Source organism: Anabas testudineus, chromosome 2, assembly GCF_900324465.2.
Source record: "Anabas testudineus chromosome 2, fAnaTes1.2, whole genome shotgun sequence".
NCBI lineage: Eukaryota > Metazoa > Chordata > Actinopteri > Anabantiformes > Anabantidae > Anabas > Anabas testudineus.
Genome location: NC_046611.1, coordinates 26528311 through 26540534, shown reverse-complemented (window position 1 = coordinate 26540534; position 12224 = coordinate 26528311). Strand labels below are relative to the sequence as shown.

General features: G+C 40.6%; 1 protein-coding gene across 1 annotated transcript in view; it reads left to right on the top strand.

The window, feature by feature from the left end:
- The first annotated feature begins 2504 nt into the window (after positions 1-2504).
- Positions 2505-12224, top strand: part of cntnap2a (contactin associated protein 2a) — a 269264-nt gene continuing 259544 nt past the window's right edge. Inside the window, 1 exon segment of the mRNA XM_026363812.1 lies at positions 2505-2707. Within this exon segment, the coding sequence (XP_026219597.1) occupies positions 2605-2707 (103 nt within the window). The 5' untranslated portion in view covers positions 2505-2604.

Below are 12224 nucleotides of genomic sequence, written 5' to 3'. Positions count from 1 at the left end.
AGTCTAGTGTTTTATCTCTGTGAGTGCTTTGTTGTGCTTAGTCAGAACCTATAACGGTGCCTGTTATGATCATCTCTCATAAAACGCATTCTCATGGAAGTCTTGTTCTAGTGTTTCTAGAAAAAAAAAATATTCTGCTTAAGAGAATGGTTTAGCACAGCGGGCTTTTTCTCGTGCTGCTTGTGAGAGATTGGCATCTTTTTTAATGATCCTTCAAACTCTGTGACATCACCTCGGAGCCTTATTTTCTGTGCAACAGTGGGTAGATAACAGCGGTGAGGCAGCCAGGGTATCAGCTGTCTGCGAAAATCACTCCTTTCTCACAAGTGTTTAACTTAACAAAAACAGCCTTCCTCAGGAGATTCATCACCGCTGTCATCAACTTTTTTTGTTCCGATTCTATGAGCCATCAATCATCACTGCTTTTTGTATGGGATGAATGATGGCTGTAAATTACCATGCATGACATATTGACAAACCCATTTGCAGTCCTTGTGGAGAAAGCACTGTCATACAGCAAAAGGCATGGTGAAGGGGAACGGTGTAATTAACAGCCAGAGGATGGAAACAAGGAAAATTAGAGACAGACAGAAAGATAGGAAATGGGAGATGGATGATACAAAGGGGTGCTGATTTTTCATATTTGATATTGTGCAAGGCTGTGTCCACTTTTATCCAGACCCACTTGTTGTGTCATGTCAAAATACACTGTATACCACTGATAACTAATCTACAGTATTGTGAGCTCCCTTCATTTTCATTTCAAACTAAATGAGCTACTGTATATATTCATCTTTAGAAATGCTTTGTACGATTGATCCCCACCAAACGCCATGTCATTTGTTTGTACAGTAGCGACTGATAATCTAACAAACAGTTCCGGCTCAGGATCCATAATGACAGCAAGCTGACTGTCGTCGTCAATCCCTCATTTGGAGAAATAAATGAGACATTACCACTGATGGAGCTGTCTGTTATGAAGTTTCCATTTTCATTCACCGTTTTCTTCATTGAGAAAAATGCTCCCAGTAGGAATGATAATCACACATTATCTGGACAGATGACACAGACTGAGACATGATAGTGACAAATGCAGGCAGTCAGATACAGAAGGCAATTTGTCATTATAAAACATGCTCTTTACTAGTTTCCGAAGGCCAATTTTAGATATCATTTCTGATTCTAATGGCAAAAACACAACCAAAACAAATGAATCACCATCATTACACCATAAAGTAATAAACAGATGTGTGCAGATCTTGGGTTTTTTATGCTAAAAACTAATAAAATCAAAGAATCACAAAAGGAAAACAACTGGGAAAACAGAATTTAAGCGCTCGGGAGCTCAGTTGTATCAGTTACTTTTAGTCTAACCATTTAAATAATGTTGCACTTTCAATGTTCTTCCCAAATGGCTAATCCAAGCTTATGAAATCTGGAAGCAATAAAGCTGAGATGTGCCAAGTTAATACAGATGCATCCTAGAAGGCCTGAAATGTCTAATCACTAGCAGCTGTCTCTCTACGTAGAATAGAAGACGTTGTTTCCTCCTGGGATTGTTCTCAGCAGCGCTGAGCATTTACACATTTGGACGTAATTTGTGCGTTAATAGAGTGCTGACATAAGACGTGTGTGTGCCTGAAACTGTAACATTAAATGTGTAATAAAAGTGTATGCAGTAGGGTAGTCTGATCCATATGCAATGCAGAGTTGGTACCGTTCACTACCACAGCTTAGGACTGTCTGACCAATGCAAAATGTGTGGTTCAACTTTAACTTTCACACATGTTTCTAAAATTGGAAATTGCTGCTGCATGCCACCGGTGTCCTTATTTCTGTGCGTGTGTAAAACACCGTCACAATTAAATAGAAGACGTAACGAAAGAAGTCCAGACGAAGCAAGTGACTGTAGGTCGTGTGTAAATCTTGCCTGAGCTTTTGTTGGGAGGAGCGGGAACGAAGACACAGAGTTACAAGGACACCACCACCTAGAGAAGGAGGGGGGCACTGTGTGGCTATAAGAAACGGAAAGATATTTGGAGAGAGGGAGAGAGAGAGAGAGAGAGAGACAGACACTGAGATAAGTTCAGCACCGCGGCCAGCGCACCGGAGCGCTGGAGAGGAGAAACCAGTCCAGTGGCTTTGAGCTGATCACAGTCATGCCTCCATGAACTGCTGGACCACATACTGCACTCAGTCGCTCTGGTCCCGGACAGGTGAACGCACGGATTTGGTTTTGTTTGAGTCTGGAGTGGCGAAATAAGGACGCGAGAGCTGCGGAGTGCGCCCCGCAAGTAGAGGGCAGCTTGTTTTGTCGGCGCGATCCTTACATCATCTCTTTATTGGGGAGAGGGAGTCAGAGACATACTGTACACAGAGATACAGAGAGAGAGAGAGAGGAGAGAGAGAGAGAGAGGAGAGAGAGCGAGAAGGGGAGATAGTCAGAGAAAGAGAGGGGGGAGACCGTGCAGCCAGTCTCCTCTCTGCCAGTTGTCAACTGCGAAGCGTATCTGACGGACCGACTGGTTCCCAGCACTCCGAGGGTTTTTCTCTAAGTGTTCTCTCTCCCTCTCCCGCTCCGCTGCGCCCACACAGGCCGTGAAGATGCGCCGGCACCGTCCTGCACAGGGATCGACGTTGTTATTGCCGCTCGCTTTGTGGATTTTTTGCCATGTCAACGGTGCTCGCGGAGCTTTGCCAACAACGCGTAAGTTGTTGTTGTTGTTTTTTTTTGTTTTTTTTTTTTCATTTGTGCATGTGAACGGGTGAGAGTTGGACGGGCTGTCTCCTCTCTGGAGGAGAACAGAGCAGAGGCAGAAGACGGTGCGTTCACCGGCGGGGCTGCAGGTGTCCCCACGGTGGCGGCAGCTGGGGATGTCGGGAGCTTTAGAGCCAGGCTGCGCCCGGGGAGAGGGGAGCAGGAGACGGGCTTCACTTTCACTTGTCCCCTTCACGCGTAAACTCCTGACTAGTCCATCGATTTCAGGTTGTCAGTCCCCCCACTAGAGGCTGACTCTGAACGACAGCTTCACAGATGTCTCTCTATGACTCTGTTACTTTCTTTTAGACTCCTTTTAATCATTGTTATTCAGGAGCAGTGGATGCTCAGGCGTTTGCATTAGGATTGAGATTACAGTTAGATTGCCTGATCAGTCTGATTTACAGTGGTTCTCTAAGTTTCTATCTATCTGGGCCTATTTAAGCAAACTTTTATTTATGAGCGACGGGCAATTGGGACAATCTAGGAGGCAACTTTTGCATTTCAGATGATGATCATACCTTAAATACAGAGAGTGGACTTCTGTTGCCTGTTTAAAGCTCCAGGCTTCAGAGTTTTTGCCTTAAACTTGGATGAACTTTATTTTGCTTGTTCACCACCAACACGCTGCAAACATGCTCCCTGCTAAACTGCAGGATCTCCTCGGACTCGGTATTCTTATTGGTTTTCTCGTGGATCCAGGCTGTTTACTCGGTATTGTGGGGGCTTATTTCTACTCACTTCTCTCTATCCACACTTGGGTCGATGCCATCATAATCTTGTCGGCGGTGACTGAGGGTTCAGTCGGTCTGATTCCCCGGTGATCGCCAGGGCTTCTCAGGTCCCGGATGAATGTGTCCGGGGACGCGCCTCATTAATCATCCCATCTGACACATCCGACAGACAACGACGGAGAGACGCTACCTCGAGCCGTTTGTGCGTGCGCCAGTGTGTGTGCGTACGAGTCAGTGATTGTGCCTGAACAGAGAGAGAGAGAGGGGAAAGGCAGTGAGGAGCGTCCTCTCAGGGAATAGGTGTCACAGGGAAAAGACTTTATGTAGAAAACCTTATGAATCCTCAGTCTTCTGGCAGTCCTTAATTAGCAGGTCTGACCGGATCAGCCTTAGTGTCCCTGGAGTAAGAAGATGGTGTCCTGTTAAAGGACTATTCAGCCAGGGGAGTGAAGTAGATTGATTTATGCAGGGCTGTTGAATCTCTTAAAGAAGAAAATGCGTCGGAATCATTCTGAGTAACGTATAAATAAATGCATCCTGCAGACAATATAATATCATATTAGGGAGAAGATTTTACTTAGTCATGCTGCCTGTCTGTAGCATAATAATACATGCTGTCTTACTAAAACAATGAAAGAATTTGCAGGATTTGCTATATTGGAGGCGTGTGTGTGTGTGTGTGTGTGTGTGTGTGTGTGTGTGTGTGTGTGTGTGTGTGTGTGTGTGTGTGTGTTTGTGAGAAAGAGAGAGACAGAGATACTGTGGCAGGAAAAAGTATGGGGAATTTAGTGGTTTTCTGCCTTAATTTATTATAAAATGTGAACTGATCTTCATCTAAGTCAAGGTATTAACAACCATAAAAACTTCATAGTGATGGTGGAAAGACGTCTCTTGTGTGTGTGGGTCTCTTCAAGTTGTTCCATAGCATCTCTGTTGGGTTGAGGTCTGGGCTCTGACTTGGCCAGTCCAAAAGGAGGATTTAGTTTTTCTGAAGCCATGTTGTGTGTTTTGGGTCACTGTCCTAGAGCATCACTTAACTTCTACAGAGTTTCAGCTGACGTACAGACATTCTCACATTATGCTCAAGATTTCTTTGATACACTTGGGAATTAATCTTACCCTCAATCACTGCAAGCTGATCAGACTCTGATGCATCAAATCAGGCCCAAATCATGATGTTTCCTCCACCATACTCCACAGTGGGAATGATGTTTTCATGATGATATGCAGTGACCTTTTTATGCCAGATGTAGTGCTGTGTGTTCTTTCTAAATAGTTCAGTGTAGTTTCATCAGTCCACAAAACATTTTGTCAATACTGCTGTGGAGTGTCAATGTGCTCTTTGGTAAACTTCAGGCATGCAGCAATATGCTTTTTTATTAAGTAGCAGCTTCCTTTGTGGTGTTCTGCCATAGACACCCTTGTTCAGTTTTTTACCTACTGCAGACTCATGAACACAGATGTTAGCCAGTTCTAATGATGCCTTCAAATCTTTTGCTGTCTCTCTGGGTTGTTACTTTAACTCAGTAATCAGTGATTGTTGTGCTCTTGGGGTCATTTTGACTGGCCACCCACTTCGTGGTAGAGTAGCCACAGTCCCATTCAGAGCTCTTTATTTGTCGATTGTTTGCCTAACTGTAGACTGGTGAATTTCTAAAGTCTAAAGCAACACTTTTTAGCGTTTTGTAAATCACAATTCTTGATCATAGATCCTCTAAAAGCTCCTTTTGGGTGAGACACGGCTCATATAAGAGTATTCTTCTTGTGCGGAGCAAACTCAAAAAGTTAGAGTGGTTTTTATCAGTCCAAATAGCTCTAGTCCACAAATACAAACTAATTTTACTAACTTATTTAAACACCTGACTCCAATTAGCTTTTTTGAGGTCATTATTCAAAGGGTTCACACATTTGTTCCATTCGCACTGTGAGGGTTTTATTTAGTGTTCTCGAAAAAGACATGAAAGATCAAAATTTATTTTGAGTTATTATTTAGGCACATTGTGATTGTTAATACTCTTGGCTTAGATGAAAATCAGATCACATTTTATGACAAATTATTGCAGAAAACCATGAAATTTCAAAAGGTTCACATACTTTTTTCTTGCGACTGTAACTATGTAGTTATACAAACAGAATGCCAAATCAGACGAGCAGTGCTGGCTTTATCTGTCCTCAGGGACTAGATGTGAACCACTCAGGGGAACAGACAATGTCATTGTGTCCAATGGTCTGAGGCATGGACTAAAAAAGATTAACATTTTCATCCTACTGGGGCAAACACGCTTACACACTAAGAGTCAATGGACTGGTTGCGCCACCGACTGAGTCTCCCACATTCACACCGAAAATTCCTGCTCTGCTATTTATGTGTAGCAATGTAAGAAACAGATGTAATGAGAGATTTGTGTTTAAGTTTGTTTGCACTTTGACGTTCATCTATGCGTTCATGTCTGCATGATAGTGGTATACGCGAGCTTTGTGAGTGTAAGTCTTGTTTTGCATTTTAGTATCACTGGAAATCACATTGTATAACAGTGAAATCAAAAGCTCAAGATTTTCTATAGTCAATATTTTATTCTACAAAATTATATGAAAACACACAAAACACAGACACATTGTGGGGACACGGACGCAGAGAGAGGAGGCTGCAGCAATACACTGTAAAAGTATTCTGAGATCTGCTAATCTCATTCAGCGCTCCTTCCAAGTGCTACAGTACTAAATTGTATGTAGAGTCACTTGCACTGGTGCACCCAAAATGTTTTTTCACATTCCAATGTGGTAATTTTTATTTATATGAGAGTGAAATTCCCCCAGGGTACGCTGCACATGTTTCATCAGCTGATGCTATGAATTTGAAATGTCGGAGATTGGCTTGATTAACCAGCCGAGTCAGCCGATCAGTCCACGACGACTACTTGTGACTGAACCCAGGAAAACGAGAATAATCTGGAAGCCTTCACAGAGCTGCTACAGTGCTTTATTGACATTGGGATAAGCAGCATTGCCCATTTGTACTGTCAGCAAATGAGTAACTGGAATTAATATCATTATCTGTCACTGCTGGAAAAAGCCAGGGAGAAATGCTTTCATTTCACATCACAAACACGTTAACCAACGCACAGCTAAACGGGAATCTAGTCCTCTATCTTGTCTCTATGTGTGTGTGCGCATTTGTGATGACTCCCAACAGGGGTTGGTAATAATAGGATTAAGGCTGAAGGAAGCAGACTGGTTTGGCTCAGATTAGATCAGGTCAATGCTTGGTGTTTAGCTGTGTTTGGCTCCCGTGTATTTATATGTGCACAACTGACTGTTTTGGGTGAATCAAAGATGGGAAGATTGCACTCCTTTTTTCAATAGCCCCATTTTTAATTCTACTTTTAGCTTCCACCTGGCCTTCCCACATGTTTTTTTTTTCTGTATAAATTCAAATAACACTTTATACCCTGGTGCTTTTTTTTTGCGGTCTTATCCCTGACTACCCCCGATGACTCCTCTCATTCCCTCTTACTCCTTCTCCTTTAGTTCACTGACTCCCTAGTGTTTGAACATTTTATTCATTTTTTTTCTACCTCTAGCTTCCTGCCCTTTTCTTGCCCCTTAGTATTTCTAATTCTCTCGCACTCTTTGACTCTCCTCAGTGGTTTTATCATCTGACCGGAATTTATTTCCTCCCTTCTTGTCTTGTCGCTTCTTCTTGTTTTCATCCACCTGGTCTCTCTACTCACAACCTGTCCCCTTCTGTCTTCACTGATGATTATAAAAATATTTGATAAACAAGTCCCTTCCAGCTACTTTTCAAAGGAGTGCTTGTACATGCTCATGCAAACTCTCAAACTCTGTGTATGTGTGCAGATTGACATGGCTCACAGCCAAAGAGACACAGCCATGACGCATTCTCCTATTTTATTATTAGTTCATAAATTTGCTTGTCCCATCAGTGTATGAATATTTTACTCATCTGAAACTTGGTTTTCAGACAAAAACGGCACAAGGAATCAGAATCGTTTCATTTCACAGCAGCTTATAATAAGTGGACAGGAAGTTGATTTGATAAGAATTTCTAAATAAAGTGCATGGTAATGTTTATACAAAAAATAAAACAATGACTTAACATACAATTCCTGCACTGATATATGAAGATTCACAAAGTAATAAAAAAACTGATGCATGTGCATATATTTACTGTATGTAGAGGCTTTTTGCTGATTTTGTTATAAATCTCATTGCAAGCAAATATTTGAAATATAAATCAGTACTTTTCATTTTTCTGGTTACTTCTGGCTTCATACTTCATACTTGGCCTCTTTGAAGAACAGAAATGTCTTGGAAGTGAATGTTACTGTGAAGCTATCTCTGTTTCATCATGGGAGCAGGGCCAAAGAGATACAAATATACACTGACAAGTCATGCAGCATAATTGCCTTAACAATGTCAGTAACGTAACATGCACACACCATCTCACATACAGAGGCGCACACCATGCAGCTCACAAAGACTGCCTTTTTTTATCTGTGTCCTGGTCAGGTCACTGACTGTTAACTTTCTTCATGTGCATTAACTGTAAAACTGAACCCAAATATAATGGAGACTGAAATACAGGTGCTTAAAGGTTCAGTCTGTAAAATTTAGAGGGATTTATTAATAGACATGAAGTATAGTATAGATAAATATGAATCAAATGAGGATTCTAAGGGATAGAGATTGATGCAGAGTGTAAGAAGTAACTTCAGATAACTATAACACTTTACTATATACTATCACATTTTTGATGATTGTTGACGTGCTCCGTTCTTGTCCTACGCGATCTTAGTGCAGCGTCTGATACAGTAGATCACCACATTTTGTTGGACTGATTGAAGCACTGGGCTGGAATAACAGGTAATGTACTTGACTGGTTCTCTTCATACCACAAGGTTGGGCCAATCTTATTCTTTCTGTACATGCTCCCTCTCAGACATATTATTCGTAAACATGCTGCTTCTTTCTATTGCTACGCTGATGACACCCAGGTGTACTGTCCCTTCAAGGTCTCAGATCGTGGAAGGCTGAGTTCCTCACATGAGTGTATATATGAGATAAAAAATTGGATGTCTCAAAAATTCTTGCAGCTAAACTTTAACAAAACAGAAATAGTTGTTATTGGTCCACAACATGTAGCCAAACACATTTTCCCTGTTCGGATTTAGATAACTCTAAGCCTGCTGCAAAAAGTCATGGCATTTGGTTCGATAGTAAAGTAAACTTTGAGCATCATGTCACAAAGCTTGTTCAGACATGTTCTTATCATCTCAGAAATATCTCCAAAATACGTTCAATTCTATCATTTCATGATACAGAAGTGATCTCACATGTATTTATTTCATCACGCCTTGACTATTGCAACAGTCTGTTCCCCTGTCTCAGCTTCGAGACTCTTAACTAGAAAAAGAAAAGATGAACACATCACTCCTGTCTTAGCTTCCTTGCACTGGCTGCCAGCATGTTCTAGGATAGATTCTAAGATTTTATTAATAACTTTTAAAGCCCGGCATGACCTTTACCGTAGCCATATATCCCAGCTGTGAAAGCCTTATAAACCTGCATGTAGCCTGAGATCCTCTGGTAGAGATCTTCTATATGTCCCTGATGTTAGAATGAAAACTAGAGGTGACAGTTTATTATTCCATTGTTTATGGTTTCCTGCACCTCAACCGGTCGAGGCAGATGGCCGACTCTCTCGAGCCTGGTTCTGACAGAGGTTTCTTCCTCTAAAGGGAGTTTTTTCTCTCCACTGTTTGCTTAGTGCTCCAGTTGGATTTGTTGGGCTACCTGTGTGTTTTGTTTCTTATGTGAAGCACTTTTTAAAACATGTTTAGAAAAGTGCTCTATAAATAAATGTATTATTATTATTTGTTAGTGCTTAGTTATACTGTCATAAGAATTATTACATGTTTACAAGGCTGGAACTTCATTAATTCAGTCGATATACAACTCTTGCGAGTGACTCATATAATGCATTTTATTAACACTTGACAAGACTTGACGAGATCAGCAGATCTCAGAACACAGTTACAGTGTTTATACTTCAACCTTTTCTCTCTGTGTCTGCGTCCATCCTCTCTGTGGCCGTGGGCAGAGCTCAGCTCCTCCACACAGAGCGGAGAGTTGGCAGGTAGACAGGTAGGAAGACAAGGTGATCTGAGACTTTACTAGCTTACGACTCTACATTACACTTCAATACACTGGACTTGTTACTTCACATGAGAAAAAAACAAGTAAAAAGAAAGTAAGTAATACTTCTTGCCTCCTGCATTTTAATAGCAGCTCTCTGATCACCACAATTTATCACATCTCCTAGATATCAGATATTTTTTCTCTTCTTGATGTAAGTGGGTCTGCCATGCACAAGTGTACTCTCATGAATGTACCACATAGATTGAATGATCTTTGTTCACAGACAGTACAGAGCATAGAAATGATTTACATAATTCCCATAGATTATAAATCAAGTTTAGCATATGTGTCTGATTTGTAATTATTAAATATTAAAAAAGTAAAATAGTATTTTATCTGAAGCAAAAAAAAAAGAGGAACAAAAAAAGCAACAGCAGGATATTGGCATTATATATCGACCATCTGCCTCCCTGCTCTCTAAAGATTGGCATCGGCCATTGAAATACCCATCAGTCAACCATCATTTCACATATTGTACCTTTTAAAAGTGGAAGGCTCGATCTGTAGGAACAAATGTGTACATACATATTTCACTGTGTGCTATGCTTTCATGGTGTGTGTGTGTGTGTGTGTGTGTGTGTATGTGTGTGTAAAAGCCTAGGATCTGATAGTCATTCTACTTAATTGTGTTCTCATTAGAACTTGTCAGAATCTGTCCACCTCATCATTAATGGGCTGGCAGGACACTGGGTGTAAGAGAGAAGGACAGGAGAACAGTAGGATAAGACGGCTGAGGATGGTTATGAGGATTAAATTTTCTATGACATCCTTGTTGTTCAGCTGTTGCATTAGTCTGTGAAGGGACAAGACTTTAACTGGGTTTCTACCTAACTGCATTGGAAATATTTATAAAACTCCATGAAAATATGCAAAATAAAACCCACATGAATGTGTGTCTGTGTCCACTGGAGTTATAGAAATAGTAGGTCATGGTTTGTCTTGATAAACAGCTGGTGGTGCTAATATTATAATATTGAGCTGCCATTGAACCAGAACCTGGGTAAACGAGTGCTAGACAGATTTCAAACAGTGATAAAAAGTATTGTTCTTTACCTGTTAGTATATGTTTATTTAGATTTTATCAATACAGGATCATTTCAAATTAATAAGTATTCAGTATTTCTTTTTAGTACCTATTATAGTGGTTTGCCAGAACTACACTAATTAGAGGAAACACTGGAATATGGAAATATTGTTTGTTGTAGCCATAAAGTATTTTATAAAACACTAGGATCAAACTGATAGACATGATTCAAAAAATAACCTTAGATTAATCTTGGGAGAATGACAGAAAAAAAAGAAAATAGGTGTCAGGAAGAGCGGTTAAAAGCAGTGTACTCCAAGTGAACCTGACTCAAATCATCAATGTCAAAACAGCAGCACTGAACACAGCACAAAGTAAAACTGGGCAGTCACCTCTGTCAGCAACAAGGAGAAGGGTTAGACGTACTGACTTCAGCAATGTTATAGCTCGTGTACATGCTCTTGAAGTACGCACACTGCTTGCAAGGGCATTGGTGTAAATGGGTTGCTTTGCTACCAAGGAGATGTTGCTAAGGCAACAATATAGACATGATCCTTCACTGGCATCCCACCCCGAAATACTGCCAGTCATGTTCAGTGTAGCTGGCTAAGCTGAAGCCAGGGACTAAATCCAAGGCTCTGTTGTGGTGGTCAAAACATGCTACTTGGATACCTTTTAGTTTCTGTTTTCATTCACATTCAAGTGTTGTGAATCCCTTATATTAGCAGATTTATTTCTCACCCAGTGGGTGACAGAAAATCTATATACTAATACTAGAGTATTACTTAGCAGAATAATATAACCAATATATTATAGCTTTACGTGTTATTGATAAAAAGCATAGCAATTATTGAAACTTTGCAGCAATCGTAATTACAGTCAAACTATAATTACAGTGGTGGGATATTGATTGAATACATATCACATCACAAGCCTCTCAGCTTTATATATAGATTTCATGTTTTATAGCACATAAAGCAATGATTTTATAACTAAACTTCCTTTGTTGGTGAGTATGAAGCAGCTTGTCATGTACTCACCGACCAGTGTAATGTTAGTGGTTGACTTCTGCATTCTTATCATAGAAATACAATGTTTTCATTTAGTCATTACTTTGTTTTAGTTACGGTCTCTGAACTTGACTTGGAAGCAAGCATGATCCGTAGTATCCTACCAGAATAAGATCATCAAAGAATAAATTGATCCCTGCATGGCCCCTCATGCTTTTCAGTTTGCGCAGTATACATGTAGAAACGTATGAATAAGTCAACTTCTGTCATAATGGATGTTGAAAATCTTTCAGCCACCAGCTGATGTGGAAGAGTGCTGTGGGAAAGGGCATTGTGCTGCTGTTAAGACAAATGTTGTTATTACTCTCAGCCTTTGCATTCAATTTGTTTTTTAAGATGCTTGAATACCCCATTTACAGGCCAAGATTAGGTGAATTAATCTTTGGGATACTTCCATTGAAGAAAGTCTCCCCCTTTTT